At 43.0% G+C, this 17,873-nt stretch overlaps 2 protein-coding genes across 4 annotated transcripts; one reads left to right on the plus strand and one right to left on the minus strand.

Annotated features, from left to right (window-relative positions):
* Nucleotides 1–583: 583 nt before the first annotated feature.
* Nucleotides 584–17,732, plus strand: eif2ak1 (eukaryotic translation initiation factor 2-alpha kinase 1). Of its 2 annotated transcripts, XM_063220600.1 has the most exons (16): nt 918–1,019; nt 2,532–3,301; nt 3,536–3,703; nt 4,721–4,857; nt 6,184–6,227; nt 6,330–6,429; nt 6,523–6,603; nt 6,727–6,838; nt 6,947–7,001; nt 7,125–7,506; nt 8,448–8,559; nt 8,923–9,035; nt 14,084–14,204; nt 14,400–14,479; nt 15,192–15,425; nt 17,149–17,731. In XM_063220600.1, the coding sequence occupies exons 2-16, from the start codon at nt 3,244–3,246 to the stop codon at nt 17,281–17,283; spliced, it is 1,932 nt and encodes a 643-aa protein (XP_063076670.1). In that variant the 5' UTR covers nt 918–1,019; nt 2,532–3,243; the 3' UTR covers nt 17,284–17,731. The 2 variants fall into 2 exon arrangements, with proteins under 2 accessions (XP_063076669.1, XP_063076670.1); XM_063220599.1 differs by lacking the exon at nt 2,532–3,301 and having other exon boundaries at nt 584–935; nt 17,149–17,732.
* On the minus strand, nt 9,037–13,983 carry LOC134466731 (ankyrin repeat domain-containing protein 61-like). 2 transcript variants are annotated; one of them, XM_063220597.1, is made up of 4 exons: nt 13,717–13,983; nt 12,628–12,722; nt 11,044–11,653; nt 9,037–10,330 (listed from the first exon to the last, which is right to left on the minus strand). In XM_063220597.1, the coding sequence occupies exons 1-4, from the start codon at nt 13,939–13,941 to the stop codon at nt 9,209–9,211; spliced, it is 2,052 nt and encodes a 683-aa protein (XP_063076667.1). In that variant the 5' UTR covers nt 13,942–13,983; the 3' UTR covers nt 9,037–9,208. The 2 variants fall into 2 exon arrangements, with proteins under 2 accessions (XP_063076667.1, XP_063076668.1); XM_063220598.1 differs by lacking the exon at nt 13,717–13,983 and adding an exon at nt 12,894–13,530.
* Nucleotides 17,733–17,873: the final 141 nt, after the last annotated feature.

Here is a 17,873-nt window from a genome sequence, read left to right on the forward strand (position 1 = left end):
CGTGAAACATCACAAAATCTCGCGAGTTGTGCAATCAGGGTGCATGTTGCAAACACAGCCCAAACAGTTTGATAAGTCTGTGAGCCCAACATTGTCAAACCATTTGTGGATTTTCTGAAGTGTAGCAACATCTTTTTATAATTTAATAACGTATTTGTAACTGAGCTCCCAATTTCTTTGTAGTTTTTATGAAGGTTATCTCGGGAGGGACTTCGTTTGTATTACTCAATTTACCAACTACTGCCTATTTATATTCATACACATTTTTAGTGCTAAGCAGGCATGCTGTTCAATTTAAAGAGCAGCAGTTTCCAGTATTTGAAACATTTCATCATCCCATTAACAGAGCGTGCATAGCCACGCAGGGACAGTGTCTAAAGTTGAATTCTAGAAAGGAACGAACAAATAACAAAACAAACTCTTACAAGGATAAGTTTATATTTTACTTCGGCCTCTAAGCTTAGGTCACAAATGTGCCGTGTTAGCCATTTCAACATAAAGGTCTAGATGTTAAATTGTGTGTTTTTCCGCCTTGGTATATTGGATGGTTTCTTGACGGTCCCTGCTGTCAGCCAAACATGGCGAGTTGTCGGAGGCACTGGTCGTGTGGTAGTGGTAGTGGTGTGTGTTAAATATTAGCCTGTTTTTATCAGATTAACCTTGGTTTACGCATTTTCAGAGAACGCAAATGTAGCGGTATGAAAACGGTTTTCTTCCTCTTCACCCACGTTCATGGACGCCTGAAAACATGGAACGAAACATGATGAATCGACGGTGGAAATTCTTCAACGACAACATTGAGGAAAGTTCCAGTAGTAATAGCACAGCTAACCAATTACTCCCAAGGCATACGTCTAAAAATAGCACAACGCAGACGACCGACTCTCTTTTTATCAGTTTATCAGATGATGATGAGGAAGATGTTCAGTTTGACAGTAAGTAGCACATGGTTTGTTGAGTACATGCTGGAGTGTGCATGGAGTGTAGGCTATGCGAGATAACAAGACAGTTGTAGCAAAGTTCTTTTCCGGTAATAAGTTATGACACTGGGCGGCCATCTTGGTGACGCTCTCGGGGATCTATTTCGCGATTAGTGAGACCAGAGCTGAGAGTCAATGGGGAAATGAATGGGGGAATCCAGTTTGGGAGTATAAGTAACCTAATCGTCAACGCCACTAAAAAAAAACCGTCCGGGATGAACCGTGGTGAAAAGTTGATTAGTCTAGACTGTTAAATTGAGTCATGTAACTCAAAATACAGCTTTTATGACCACTTTTCTCACTCGTTTTTTGGACAGCTTTTTACAACTGCGCATGTGCAGCAGTTCACGACAATACGTTGTGCTTTGCGACCAAGTTTGCTCCACAGGCAGGCAAAAGGACAGGATTATACTACGGATCTCATTCAAATGTTTATTCACGGTAAATTACAATACTATGACTATTCTGGAACAGTAAGCATACTGTTCATGTTTGTTATGTCAATAAATGTTGAATAAATAAAGGTGATACCTCCGACAAGTTTGTTTGTAGTGGTTTGTTGAAATAAAACCTAACCATTGACAGGTAAGCTAATGATAGCGCTAACAATAGCGCTCAATCGCCCAGACTAAACAAAAAAAAAAGTATGACCAAATTTTCATTTAATGTTTTATGTCTGAACAATTAATTGAAAGTAAGAAATGCTGCAACATGTGTTATGCAAGTATGGAACGAACTTATGTAACACAAATAGGTTACCCCACATTGCCATTTGATCACTCGATGTTTTGAGCTAACCGGGTAAGCTAACGTTAGCATTTTACCAGAACCAGGCAGCTACAAGCTTATATTAGACTACTTCTATAATGATATAACGGGGCTTAAATGTTATCTAGGACCAAAATACAATCAAATGTAAGCCATGTACACACTGTGTTGTGATATTGGGTGAGTAATGTGTGCAAACGACCGTTCGCCGTTTGTGATCTCGCTCGGTCTACCCGGTGTCAGCTGCGAGACAGGCCGCGCCGCGAGGCTCGAAAGTCGGCTGAGCAGCGCAGTTAGCCCCGGGGAGAATCTAATGGGAGTATGCGTGACCACACCCCCAGCGCGATATTGCGCGCCGCGGATCCCGCCTGGCAGTTTCCCCAGTCGGTACTGGGCGTTAGCAGAGAGGATCTATAGGTAGAAAGGCTATGGCGTTAGTTCTAGACGCAGAACACATGATTATCAGCTGTTGACACTGACTTGTATAGTATAACAGTTATAATAGAAGTCTGTGGCTGTCGATGAACGTCGTCAACCGACCGTTGTTTAGCAGATAGATTTGAACAGTCGTAAAATCCTTTGATCACGCGTGCGTCGATGTGGCCAGATGATTGGATCAGTGACAGCGCAGCTCAGTAGGCAATTGGCTCGTGGAACCGGAAAGGCGGGATATGTGTGGGTAGACGCCATGTTTGCGTTACGAATCGTTACCATTCATTTTCAATGGGTGCTCTCATGAGTGGATCTTCTCCCTATAAGAAAACGTTCTCTGGTTGTAGTAAGAGGGTTGGGGTGGGTGATGATGGGCGACATTCCCAGTCTTCTCCTTAAAGGGCAATCTGCAGAAACACCCAACAACAACAGGCATACAGTTTTATACTCTGTTTTTGTGAATCAGCGTTTGACAAATGCAAATAGGAGTAAGACTTGGCCAGATTATGTGGTTGGCTGTAGGCTACCATGCATTTGAAACAATTTGGATATGCTTACTAAAGGTGTAGGTTTGACTCGGAAGTGGTGGGGACATTAATATGGTAAATTGTAAGGGTTTGCTATTTTTGCATTAGGTCTGTGAGAAAGTGGAGGGGACAAGCTAGGTTTATCTCAAAAGGGTGTATGGACATGTTCCCTTCCCACCATCCACACCTTAAAATTACACCTCTTTAAGTCTATTATATTATGTAGACACTGGCCCTACTGTACACAGAGGCCTTGAGATGATGTATGACTATGAGCATACTACTCCCACACCCCTTCTGTGAATGAAACTTATGATGTTATGGTTTTTGGAGAGCTTCCCAGGACGCTGCCCTGGGTGTAAAAGATCTGAGTTGTGTTTTGGGCAGATAAGTTAACTCGAACCAAACCAAACCCACCCTCCCTCACACACAGCCCGAAGAGAAATACGTGTGTTTGTTTATGGCAGGCAGCCTGATAGTTTTGCTGCCACGTTTGTTGCTTTTGCTTGTGGTCTTTTCCCGAATAAGTGTCAATAATGGATCAGCAGAAAATGGATATAGTAGTCGGACTGCTTGCCAAAGTTATTGCTGAAGGTAGAATGCATTTCTATTTGTTTAGCAAAGTAGCAAACCACTATCATGTAGGCTGATGCACTTGCCAATGTGTCTTAGCCAAATGGATACCAGCCATTAAAAAGATACATGGTTTTTGCATTGGCAATATTGTTGTTGGCCTTTTGGTCATTTCTTTCTTTCTGTCGTCCTTTCTTTCTTTCTTTCTTTCTTTCTTTCTTTCTTTCTTTCTTTCTTTCTTTCTTGTGAATGAAGCTTCAGATACAGAGAACTCTTGCGAAGTCCTCCTGGCTGGAAAGCAGTACACCACCATTCAGGAGTTCACATCCTCCATCCCCAACCACCTGCTGCTGGGATCCCTGTTGGAACACCTGTGCCTTGTCTACGAGAGGGATCCCAACAGGTCACGCATGCTCTTCAAGGGTAGGACTACTACTACTACTACTACTACTACTATTACTACTACTACTACTACTATTACATGTTTGTCACGTTACAACATGGCACTGAGTACTGCTGGAACTCAATGCAGTAATGTGAGTGTTGTCACCCATTTCTTGAAGTGACAAAATACAAACAAACAAAAAGTTGAAAAAAGAGCCGGTAGTACAACTAGTGGTAACTGCTAACAGAACAGTCCTGTGGCTTTATCTCAATAAATGCATAAACACAGAGAGCCCTTCTATTAGAAGATTTACCACTTACTTGGAGGTTGCATACCATGGTAAGTGACTAAACCTGCTTGCTGGAATAAGCCCCCAGGCAATCGGCTTGCTGGAGGATTTTCTTGTGAAGCTGATACAAGAAAAAGCACAGGGGCATCACATTGTCATACTGTATCTACAATATGTGTCAATTTACAAGCCATACTTGTTGACATACTTCATTCCTTGTACCCTTTCAATGTACATTTCTAGCGTTGTATATCTCCCTGATTTGATATTGTTGTACAATTTGATGTAACTGGCTTAATCTACTGATGTGTCTCTCTGTTTGCTGTTGGCTGCTCCAAATGTCAACTCACTGTACTTGTTCAGTGAGCTCCGCTTTTGCCAACGGCAGATTTCCACCTCTGACTCAATAACTTCCCCAATTCTATCTAACCGTTTTAATGTACTCATTTTTACTCTGCACTTGCTGTTGTCTGCTGCAAATGTCAACTCGCTGTACTTGTTCAGTGAGATCTGGGGCCTATACAAAGAAGCTGGTTCAGGAGTAAACCAGGTTAAGTTAAGAAATAAAACATCTAATAGAAGACCCTGGTTAAGAGGTAAAACATAGAAGAGCATGGAGTCCTCCAGGTTCTTCTGTTAGATGATTTACCTCTTAACTTAACCTGGTTTACTCCTGAACCAGCTTCTTAGTACACCCATCTGCTTCTACTAAACAGTGTGTTTGCACCTCTTGACATAATATATCTTCCCCTTTTCGCCCTCCTAGTGATCGGCCAGAGGCTGGTGGGTATGAATCTCCTCTCCCCGCTGGCCATCAGCGACGAGTTCAGCACGGTGAGGCTGCAACATAATCGTGCCTTCACGGAGCTGCTCAAGGCAGCCAGCGCCTCTGTCCTCCCACAGGTGGGTTGACTCGATTATATTCTGGGCAAAGGTCTTTTTTTTATTTTATTAAATTTATTAAAAAAAATATTTATTTAAAAAAAATGTGGGCTCAGACGTCCACAGCTAATGCCCGTGTATTGATTGTTAATTGGTAATGAATATATTGTAATGAATATGCTTATTTGATAGTCCACCAAAACCAAAATTATTTTAAACCATACAATGGTGGCATTAGCTGCGGTTGCACCACCCTGAGGTGTGCTACTACTTAATCGTCATTGACCCTTTTACAGAACACTCGCATGCAGTGTCTGCATCCCTTTATATTTCGGTTATACACAGGAAGTCGGCAAAGCTCACTTAGGGGTAATCATACACACACAGCAACTTTATTTGAGCAATGTTACCTGGCAACAACATCATTGACTCTAAATTTTAGTTTTCTTGATTCATAGGGCTACAGTGATAATGGTCCAAACAACAATCTTGTATCATTGCCAATAAATGTTGCTCAAAACGTTGCTCGGTGTATCATCACATTTAAAGTGATACTGCCCCATTTTTGGAAAGAAGCTTATTTTACACCTCCCCTTGAGTTAAATAATAGGATTTTACCGTTCTCCTGTACTTTCAACCGTTCCCTGGGTATGACGATGCAAATTTTACCTCCAAGCTAGCAGTTAACATTGAGTCTTATGAGACCAGTTAGCCGCCAGCTGGACTCAATGTTAACTGCTGGCTTGGAGGTAAAATTTGCACTGCCATAAGCTTACTTCCGAAAATGGGACAGTATCACTTTAACATTGCCAGGCAACAACATTAGCGGCCTGCTCCACTGCTCAAACCTTTTTCGACCTAAACCTTCTCCCCTAAAGCTATCAATGTTTAGAATTTTATTAATTTTCATCTTTACTCCTTTCATGACCCCCACCTACTCCAACCTGGTGTAGAGGGCATTGCCTGTGGTTGGACAGTGCAATTACTCTGGTAAATCATCTGTGGGTTACACTTTACCTGAAGCCGGCGTCATACGTATGACATAACACTGTCACAATAGTGTCATGAACGAGTCATAAACATAATACCAATCTCATAAATGTTTTATGGCCATGAAAAGTTGACATTGTTAGCCCTGTCTTTGTCATAACCGAATTTCACTTAAAGACAAAGTTATACAATGTTTATGAGATTGACAAAATGTTAATGACACATGCATGACTGCATTATGACAATGTTATGACACCGTTATGTACATCTTTAAAAGACACAGCAGCGACAGCCAAATGAAAACTGTGATTTAATATCTTGACGAGTATATCTCTCTCTCTTTCTCTCTTCATTCAGGATTGTAAATACCTCAGTGCTGATGCCCAAAGCAGTCTTTTAAGGTGATAATAATGTTTCTGTAATTACTGTAAAATGTTTTCTGCCACGTTTGCCTTCAGGCCAGTGCTAACGGCGTGGAAATACTCTGTGTTTGTAATTTGCAGAACCAATGATGGTCTTTTCCACGCACAAACGTCTCGGTATCTTAGTGAATTTGAAGAGGTTTCAGCTCTCGGCAAAGGTGCCTACGGAAAAGTCTTTGAGGTACGGCTATCTTGAAAAAATCATTGTTGTATAACATATTGCTGCATACTGTTAGTTTTGCATTATGCAACTGATGACATTATTTGCTTTCAGGTCCTCAATAAGCTGGATGGGCAACATTACGCTGTGAAGAAAATTCTCATCAGAAATGTGACAAGAGAAGATTGTGTGAAAGTATGAAATTATTATTATTATTATTTTATAAAGTCTATTGATTACGGCATGATTATGAGGAGTACACAGTATACAGCCTTTGAATACGCTGATTGTTTTTTTTTGTGTGTGTGTGGCTTTCAGGTTCTCAGAGAGGTGAAAGTCTTGTCAAGTCTACAGCACCCCAACATTGTAGGCTACCATACGGCATGGATGGAGCATGTTCAACCAGCAACAACCAGCCAGTGGCTTAAAGGTATTTTACACTAACAAAAATATATTTTGTAGCATGCAGCCATCGTCAATTTTGAGGCAATTCATAGAAACTGATGAAAACTGATTAAGTCTTTCTTCTGATTGTTAGAATCCTTAGCAAAATCGTCAATACCAGCCATTGAAGACCAGAAGCCATCACTAAGGTATTTTATAGCTGTGATCTTACTCCTTTCATGAATTTACTGTCAGTAAAATATATTTGACATTCTCAAACAACATGCACTTTGTATGATTGTATGTGACAAAATCTGAATTTGACTTTTTAGGTATCAAGAGGAAAGTATCGGTAGCAGTAACGGTTCTTCAATAGTATTTGAGGGCTCCGACTGCCCCAGGGACTCTGTGACGCCAGACGTCAGCAGCTCGCTAGCAAACATGTCTCTGGTCGCCGGAGCCGCCGGAGCTACTGGCGGCGTAGACACCTCTAAGGCCGCGCTCACCAAAGTCTTGCAGCGGAATGCGGATAACTACGTGCCTTGCGTTTACCTGGGCCAGCCGGCCGTGGCGGCGACGGCCTCTCCCACCTGTCCTGTGATGAGCTGGGAAGACTCTGCCCTGTCGGAGGATGGCAACAAGGAGGAGGTGAACAACAACTCCTACCTGGACGTAGACAGCAGCCAGCCGTGGGCCGAGAGGCAGCCACGAGAGGTACGGAACAGCAGGGCTCGAGTTGTGGGGGGATGAGGGATGCCATCCCCCTACAATGAAAATGGTCAAAAATCATCCCCCTCTAAAACCATAGATCTACAGTTTGTATATTAATTTATAGTCTATACATTCAAATATTGCGTTAAAAATTTACTTTTAACAACTGTATTCTCAACATTTTCTGGGGGGAGAAACCCCGGAATCTCCAATAATCACAATCCGTCTCAGACCATCCCCCCTGGTTTGATATTACAACTCGACCACTGCGTAACAGTATGCGCACAGGTGCATGATCTACAGTATGTGGTGTCCAAGAAGACACACAGCACATATACATACAATTGATGGAGACAGAGGTAGAAGTGCAACGTAAACTGAACTTCTTTTCTTTAATTATTTTTTTGGTCTTTTATGACTTTATTTAGACAGGATAGTTTGAGAGGTAGACAGGAAGCGAATGGGGAGAGAGACGGGGAGGAGTCTGCAAACGACTCAGGCCGGGTACTGAACCCGGGTCGGCTGCATGGCAGTTGAGTGCCCCACTGGTTGCCCACCGCAGGGCCTGATTGAACTTAATTTAACTACTGCATAATATAATAACTACTTGTACAAGGAGTATCAACTCTCAAATTCCTTGAAGTGAGATGCTCGAAAGGTCTTCGCAGTAATTTATTATGGTCATTTTTCTCTACCAAACAGCAAAAGATTCTTGATGAATTAATGATGAAGGTTCTTGATTAATTAATTTATTGTTTATTTGTTTTTTGTTTTCCCTAATAAACACAAATGCACACATATCCACCACAAAGCATATAAAAACACACATGCCCACACATCCACCCTTCTTAAAGCATATAACATAGAGTATATGTAATGCTTGTTCTGAAATGTCTGCCATACATTTTAGCCTCCTCTTGCTTGTTTGTTTTTATGTCTGACAGGTGCAGTTCCACCTGATGCTTTATATTCAAATGCAGCTTTGTGAAAGCTCTCTAAAGGACTGGATCCAGGAGAGAAATTCGCAACCCAAAGAAGAGCTTGCTCACGGCTCAGGTAATGTCAATCATAATTTCTATGCCAGTAGTTATATAAATTAACTGTTTGTTTGTCAGTAAACCTTGCAACTTTCTCTTAGCCCATTATGGCCGTGAGTAGCAACTGTAAAAAAAAACTGTAGGACCGGTTGTAGCACCAATGTGTTTTTTTCCTGTAACAGCTTTGACAGTTCAGCTAAGTTTTGTAGACCCTTTAGGTCTTAGTAGGTTAAGATGTAAGAAGTGTGCTAAAATGTTAACACTTGAAAGATTCAAAATAGTCGACAATCATACTGTTGTTATGAAAATATACCATAGTCCACTCCACATTTTTTTCTATGGAAATTCCAAAATTGTTAAGCTGAAGTATTTCTTATTTCAGATTTACATACCGGTAGTTCCAAGGACACGGAACAACTGTTTTGTATATTCCGCAAAATACTGGAAGGCGTACAATATATCCACTCCAGAGGAATTATGCACAGAGATCTGAAGGTATGTAAGTCAATATGCACGTTTATTGCCAAGCCAGTAACCCATCCATTGATGTGCTGTTCACAGAGGTAGAGACTTTGGAAATGGGATATTCTAGCACACCAGTGCATACTTCTGTCAAAAAAGTGCTTCAAAAGATGTTAAATTTGTTTGTAAAAGATGTTTAATTTCCCTCAGTTAAAACTGAAATTTGGAAGGTTTGAGAAAGTGGGAATGTTTCCCAAATCATCTGTGGTGAATGTGAAGCCAGACCTTTGGGTCACGTTCGGGAATGGTGAGGGAACACTGTGAAAGGGAATACCTGAGATCAGTGGACTGCGAAAGGCTGGTATGCTTCCTGGTCGGATTGGGGTGCTTCCTGGAGTATTTCTCGCGCCGGCTTGTCCAGCGCTTGGGACACCCTGTGTTGTTGCATTTGGAAAACGGGGTGTTGTGGTTGTATTGGTTTCGGTTGTGAAAGTGAATATCTGGTGGTTGGAATGATATCTGGTGGTTGGAAAGTTTTGTTCAGTGTTTGGTAAGTTTTGTTCGGTGTTTGGCATACGTTGGCCAGTGCTTGGTGCACCCTGCCTAGTGTTTGCAGAAGGGCGTGCTGTACTGCCTTGTCTGAAGTGGTCTTGCATTATGTTTTCGAGGTTTTGCGAGATGTTGGCAAGTGTTGCAGAAGGACGCGGTGCGTTGCCTTGTCCGAAGTCTCGCATCATGTTTTCTAAGTCTTGCGAGATGTTTGCATACATTTCCTGAAGGTGTGGGAAATCACGTGGCGGATTGGAGTTGCTGTTGACATTTGGAAAATCCCGCGGAGCGTTCTGTGCGTTCGGAGGATTGTTGGCGAAATTCGGTCGTGTGTGGTTTGGGAAGTTCGGGGGGCGCGGGAAATGTGGAAAATGTACATTCCAGAAGTCAGGAGGAGGGACGAAGTGGTGGGCATTGGGCCTCCTCGGTTTGTCATCGTCGGTGTCAAAGTCGATTTCGACGGGGCTGTCCCAGTAGTCAAAGATGAAGTCGATTATTCTCGGCGGGAGCAGATCGCCTAGCAGTGGTTTGTCGCCCTCGCCGTAGAGCTGGTAGGCCCGGATCTTGCAGAGGTCCTGTAGGGCGCGAGGCTGCTGGGAGAAGTTCGCCAGCTGGGATCTTTGCTTGGCATACTCGGTCGTCCGCAGGCACCTGGGTAGGGAGTTGGTCAGCTTCAGGGGCACGGTGAGATAGAGCAGCTTGCCCAGGAGCCGCTTCTTACTCAGGTTGGGCCTGTGCTCCAGGAACAGGTAGAGGCAGTTCTGTCCGTTGGCGGTCACCTTTAATCAATCAATCAATCAATCAATCAATCAATCAATCACAAAGTATTGTAGTGTAGCACATTATCATACTCAATCGTCATTCATTTTAAACAAAAAAAGAATGTGTGAGTGAGTCAGAATACAAGAGGCATAGTATCTGTCTGCTTTTCATATTCAGATTTTTTTTGCATTAAGATCTTATGTGTGACTTTCTTTATTGTTTTTGGAATTTGTGCACGCCGTGAGTTGCTCAAATAAGACAAAGGGAGGGGACGCCACCTTCACCTTCTGTATAATATGAAAGTGAAATCAAAGGCCATTAATAGCAAATGTAAAGATGAGTATGGTGTTATATAGGGATGTCCTGATCACGATCACATGACGTCAGACTCGATCGGAATCGGGTGTTACCTCCCCTCGGATAAATATCTTAATACATTCTCTCTTTAAAAAAAATAAAATAACATGTAATATCTATAGCAGTGCAGTGGCACAGAGTGTAAAACCTCTTGGCTTCCCATAGAAACATCCACAGGAGCAACATGACATTGCCAACCGCTGAAAGGCATTGGAACATTGTAACGCACTCTGCTGACGACACTTCAAGTGCAGGTCCGTCAGCACTTCTCTCCCTCTCTCAGATCGGGACTCGGTATCGGCAGATACACAAAATCAATGACTTGAACGCGAGGGCAAAAAATGCTGATCGGGACATCCCTATTTCAGCGTACCTTGTTGACGTCGGCGCCGTAGCGGAGGAGCAGGTCCACCACGTTCTCCTTGCCCACGCTGCAGGCCATGTGCAGGGCCGTCCAGCCCTGCTTGTTCACGGCCTCCAGCTCGGCGCCGCCTTCCAAGATGGCCGTCAGGCACCCCGCGCTGTCGGCGTGGGTGTTGGTGAAGCTGCTGGCCGCGGCCCTGGTGGCCAGGTGCAGCGGTGTGTTGCGGGACGACTCCACCACGCGGTTGACGTCGCCGCCGAGCTCGATCAGACAGGCGACGATGTCGGTGTGGAGGACGCCGGCGGCCATGTGCAGCGGCGTCATGCCAACGGTGTCGGCCAGGTTGACGTTGGCGCCGTAGCTGGCCAGCATGGCCACGGCGGGGAGGGCGCCGTAGCGCACGGCCAGGTGCAGAGCAGTCTGACGGGTGTCGCTGTCGCCGCCGACGCAGGCGTTCAGGTCCATGCCGCGCTCGCACAGCACACGCAGGCAGTCCTCGGCCCGCTGCTGCATGGTCTCCATGGTGACGCGGAGCTTGGTGCGGGCCGCGGGCCAGGCGGGCACGATGTTGGGCCAGTGGGTGATGACCAGGTGCAGGGCATTGCGGCCGCGCTGGTCCCTGGAGGACAGAGATTGCGGATGGCGGATAAGACGGCCTTAAGGGCCCCCTCGAGACGTAGGTTCCCCACCCCTGAGTTAAAGGGCAACTCCTGCCAATTTCAATGTGCTGTTGTATTGCTCACGCTACCCTTGACTTGTCAGTACCCGGTGACGCCACAGTTTTTGGCCCAGCCCTCTCTGAGATATGAGCTATTCTAATGGGGGAAACTTTTGTTTACATTTTTTTAATTAGCATTGGCCTACTCCAAATATTTTCCCAAAAGGCATCGCTGTTTGCTAGCTGCCTGCTGATGTTGCATAACCTTTTGGATGTTTTGGGGAATAAATAAAAATGTTTAGAATAGCTCATATCTCGGAAAGGGCTGAGCCAAAAAATGCGCCGTCACCGGGTACTGACAAGTCAAGGGTAGCGTGAGCAATACTACAGCATATTGAAATTGGCAGGAGTTGCCCTTTAAAACAACGTCTGAAAGGTAGTGCGCGCACATGCACAAAAACAGTAGGCCCAATCCAAGTGCCAGACAATGCCCAGAGACCACTGTCGTCTCACTCATAGGTCTTACTTTACACTTTGACCTCACCACTATGCACCAATGATGGGCTCTACTATTTTTTGAAAACGATGCAACATCACACAGTGTTAGTAGTACATTACATACTCATCCATTCTGGTAACAACAATGTAAAATGTCAAAGATCACCGTTTATCAAGTGCTGGATTTAGTATGAACTTCTAAGATGAGGAAAGATGCCTGCACGGTCTAGTGACCAACAACCCGGCTTCAACCCTTTTTTGCACTTGGACTTGAAGTGTGTGAGTTTCTTTTCGCAACTTGCAAGCAACAAATGTGTAACAGGGGCGTGTCTTAACGCGAGCCGAAATTCATGATTAAAGGAACAGTCCACGATTTTCACATATTTGCAGTATTTCCAAGCATTATTCATGAATATCATTTTTGTATAAAAACGTACCTCTGTTCTGGATCGGCACCAGCCTCCAGAAGAACCTCTATGCTTTGCGCTTTCCTGTATGTAGCAGCCAGGTGGATTGGCAGTATAGCAAGCCCCTGGAGGTGAACACCCAAAAAAAGAGGGGAAGCATGAGGGTAGAACTTACAGGAAGTGTTATCTCGTTTCTGTTACAGTTAATTGCACATACAAACATCATGAAACATAATGGTGTGTGTCAACTGGGTTTTGTGTAGTCCGCTAAATAAAAAAATTTAAAAAAAAATTACCCGATCACTTAAATCAATCCATCTTAGGCTTTTCAAAGGCAAGCTGACAAGACGTCTGTTTTCACGTGTCGTTAAAAACACTACGTTTTCTGCCATAATTGCCTTGTAAAATCCATCCGGATGGTGTTCGTGCACGCTCTCCGCGGTCGTCATCCGTGCCACTCAGGATTGTTTGGTGGTGTTTCGAATGATGCGATTATGATGCCGATTTCAGCGCAATTTTGCCATGACTTCCTCTGGCAATTTTGCTAATTTGTTCACTATAAAACTGTTATATTTTACAAGTGCCATTGGCGTATCGCAGGTTTAAGTTTGTCATGCATAGATGCAGCGCTACAAATAAATGTAAACAATCTGTTAGGGGAATCGAGCGTCTGTCGAAAAGAGATGCGTCTTCCGCAAAGAAAAGTTCTGTTATCTGCAACTTGCAGAAGTTGGGTGGCCCTCGGGCTGTGTTTAACTCGCTGTCAGAATATTTTTGGGCAGGCTACGTCAGGCAGGTACATCTGAAGTATGCAGTCAAGTCAAGTCAAGTGTAGGCTACTGTATTGTCAAAAATGTGACGGGGTTAGCCCAGAAGTTTGAAATTGCGTTTGACCATCTTCAATGCGCAGTTAAGCTATTAAAAGGCATTGGCAATAATCAAACCCCCACCCTCCTCCCCTCCCAACACACACACACACACACACACACACACACACAGTCCTCGATAGATATTGGAAATGTGTCCTCGTACATGAACAAGTTTCTGATCTCGTGTTGCATAAGACGATTAGTTATTTGAGCAAATGCATATTAATAATAATAAAAAGCAGAAACCTACCAGTTTTTGTACATTTGAAAAAATGTTGCAGTATTTCCATACTTGGATGGCTTCATTGACATTGTGTGATTTCAACAACGTCTTTACACACGGTGTGTTTCCTTTGATTATAGCCTCGTGTAACTTATAATGCACATTATCGAATTCGCCAGATTCTTCAAACATTTGATTGTTGTTGATTTTGTAGTGCATGCAGTAAGGATTGTAGCAGGTTTTTGTGGACATGTTTTGTTTCTTGGGCGCATTTGAAATGTTTTGAAAAATAATTCTCTTATCCGGGAGAATTCTAAACATATGGGGCGTTCTTTTAATAGAATGTGCATGGTTTCCGCACGTCATCATAACGCTTCTCTTTTCTCTTTCAAAGCCAAGAAATATATTTCTGCACGGACACGTGAACCATGTAAGGATTGGCGATTTTGGACTGGCCTGCAAGGATATTATTGTGGAAGATGACGAACAGGAACTGTCCGCTACACCTTGCAATGGTAGGCCTACATATCCTTTAAGCACTTATCGAAGTATGGCTGATTAGTGGGTGTTTTTACAACCTGCCGATAGGGGGCAACATTGCTCTTCTGTGGATATACTATGCATGGGCATGGCTATTTACTTATTCACTAATAACCAGCAGCAGCTATTCTGTTCACAACAAACCCCTCTTGTGTTGATGAATGTGGCAGGTTCAATACACACGACCGGTGTTGGGACGTTTGTTTATGCGGCACCAGAGCAACTGGAGGGCTCACATTATGACTCAAAGGTAGTAGAGCACAAAAACACCGCAACACAAACAAAGGCAATTGTTCCAACCCAAGTGTCCTACCCTTTACATGTAATGTAATACACATTATTATGATGAATATATATAATTATTAATTAATTAATTAATTAAAATATAATTATAAATAAAGACCTCTTTTTAACTTAATGGAGTACCTTAGTCAAGAAAAGTCCTTTTCACTTAAGCTTAAGAGGCTGTTTTGACGCATGGATATTATGGTTTTCTACACATGAACAGAGTTTTTGAATGCACATTTCAAAACTATCCCATTTAAGAGACTGAAATGCCTTTGTCACAGTTTTTATTTTCATCCACATGTCATGTTTACATTTAAACAGTTAAAAAAAATCCATATTTAAAAATATCTGCATACGTGTGACCAGCAAGTGATATTTAAGGCAGGGATGTCAAACCCGCGGAGTCATGTCATTTGGCCCGCGAGATCATTCCAAATGTGTATTACAGTTGGCCGACAAACACCATTAAACCGAGTGAGCCCAGATCAGTTACACCTCACACTCAAATACAACATTGAAAGCACAATTTTAGCCCATTACAAAAAAAAAGTTCAGCCAACGACTTTGTTCCAGGTTTTGATTTTGTCCCACTTTGAATTTGACTTTGACATCCCTGATTTTAAGGCTTCACACTTTTTAAAGATATATGCCTCTGCCCATTCTTCTCTATCCAGTCGGACATGTTCAGCGTGGGGGTGATCGCAGTGGAGCTCTTCACGCCGTTCGGCACGGAGATGGAGCGCGTGCACCGCCTCGGGGAGCTGCGGCAGGGCCTCGTCCCTGACAGCCTGAGCCAGCACTGGCCGGCGCTCGCCCAGTACGTCCAGCTGCTCACCAGTAGGGACCCCGCGCAGAGGCCCAGTGCCACCCAGCTGCTGGAGAGCGAACTCTTCAGCTCCAAAGACAAGGTGAGCCTTCCATCCTGTTTACAGGTATCTACAATAATAATAATAATAATAATAATAATAATAATAAATCAGTTTTTATGTAGCGCTTTTCTTGGTACTCATAACCGCTTTACAGGACAAAACCGCGCACACACACACACACACACACACACACACACACACAGACACAAAATGAGAAGATAAAGGACAGCAAAGAGAGGAGTTAAGTGTCACTTGAAAAGGTGGGTCTTGAGATGGCGTTTGAAAGAATGCCGAGGATCAGAGTTACGGACGGCCAGGGGTGAGAGTTACAGAGGGTGGGGGCAGCAATGGCAACAGGTATTTACATGGATATCTTTGTAAACACATGGATTGGGGCCTTCTGTTTGAACGTTAACTTTAGTTTTAAGCTCTCCTGGGAAAGTCCCCTTGTCATTGTGCACTCACGGCACACAGCGAAATTACTACTAGTTGAGATTTAAAAGTGCATTTGTCACAATGTTTTTTTGTTCTTCTCCACATGCCATACGAATTGGATCAAAATATGTACAAACATTTTTATCCGTTTTTGAAAAGATTTGTATATAGTGTAATCAAGGTCTTCATAAGTGATGCTCCATTTATAAGTTTTAAAATCTGGTGCCACATATGACCTGGTGATTGTCCAACTGAACTGAGGCCACCAAATGGAGGACAGCTGCTTATTGTAATGTCTTTTAGAGGGTTTTGCATCTGAACGGCACTGCACTTTTAGCTGACATTTTAATCAAAAGTGACTCACAGTTATTTAGGTACAGGGTATTGCTGACAGCCTCTATATCAATATTGTGTTACTGTAGGTGCCTTGCTCAAGGGCACCTTCAGCCACGAATTGGAGTGTATATGAAGTGTTCTTCAAAGGTATGTAAAGCTTACATAGGGAGTGATAAAGAAATTAATTCTAATCTATAAGGTTTGGGAAGCTGTGGCCTAATAGTCAGGGGGAGTAGGTCCTGGAATATTGGAAGGTTTCAGGTTCGAATCCCATGCCATTGGGAATAAAACTGTTAGCAGTCTCTATACACCATGATAACATACAGGCTCATTGCACATGGGGACTAAGTTTTGAGTCCGTATTGGGACATGTCTCCACTCTACCCCGCCTCTCCTTCTTATCTATTTATTGTCATCTCTTACTGCTCTATCTAATAAAGACACAAAAAGCCCCCCAAAAATAAATATTGCGTTCACACAAATTGGCGGCAGCTATCCTACATCGAGTATAGTATGTAGTGCAGCTGCCTTTCCCCACAACACAAATGTGCAATGTATAGATGCATGGAGCACCACAGAACTGTTCCCACATGTGAGATGTGCTTATAACACATGCAATGCTTTAATGGTCTTGACATCTGTCAAATTCAGATTGCTATCAAGCATAATGTCCCACAGGCCAGAGGCAAAACGCAGTGACAATTTGGACAGAATTTGTGACATGTTAAACAAATCAACATATGGCTATATTGCTGTTGTCAGTTATCTCATTATTTTAATTGCTCATTTCTCATTAGTCTGTGGAGAGGTATCTGGGTGTTTTTATTATTGCTTGCCATGTTTTTTGTTTGTTTGTTTTTTGCTGTTGTTGTTTTTTTTCATAGCACACATTTTTAATGCCATACAATGATCAGAATGCACAGAGTCCCTTGAGTGACACAAAAACAAACACTTGAATTGAATGAATGAAACACGTGTCCTCCCCACACAGGTCATCCACAGTTTGCTGAAGAAGATTGATGAACAGGAGGAGGAGCTAAATAAACTGCGAAGGCAAATCAGCCAATTGCAGAGCTCACAGGATGCACAGGAGGCGGAACCTTCTCCATGTTCTCCACCCAGCTAACCCTAAAGGAACTGTACATAAGCTGTCCGTGAAGTATTGTTGTGAATGCATTTATGTGTGAATAGAGGACTGGATGTATTTAAGCGTGCCATACTTTTTAGAAACTGCAAAAAAATAAATTTTATTTAAGTGTTAAAACACTTTTGTGGTTTCAATACTTTTGTTCAATGCATGTTTGTTTCACCTTGTACTACCACAATACATACACTTGCAAACCACTTAGATTTAACTACCATGCAAGGAATGGGAGATGGAGCTCAGCAAACTCAAATACTTTGGCTGCAAACAAAGCATCCTTTTTTGAGGCAGAACTGGTTTCCCACATGCATCAGCACATTTTGTGAATGGGCACACTGCAACTAGTCTGTTCTGGGAAGACAGTGGATGACTGGGTGCCCACACGTATAATATAATGTAATAAGCTTTACCGAAGTGTTCTACACTGGCATAAATAAAGAAATCGACAGATGTATGAATGAACAGAAAATGAATGAATGAATGAGTACAAGTTCAATGACATGACATAGCACAGACAAGCATTTACCGGTACCTTTATTGATTTGTTCTTGTGTTATTATTATGTTGCATTG

This window comes from Engraulis encrasicolus, chromosome 17, assembly GCF_034702125.1.
Source record: "Engraulis encrasicolus isolate BLACKSEA-1 chromosome 17, IST_EnEncr_1.0, whole genome shotgun sequence".
Taxonomy (NCBI): domain Eukaryota; kingdom Metazoa; phylum Chordata; class Actinopteri; order Clupeiformes; family Engraulidae; genus Engraulis; species Engraulis encrasicolus.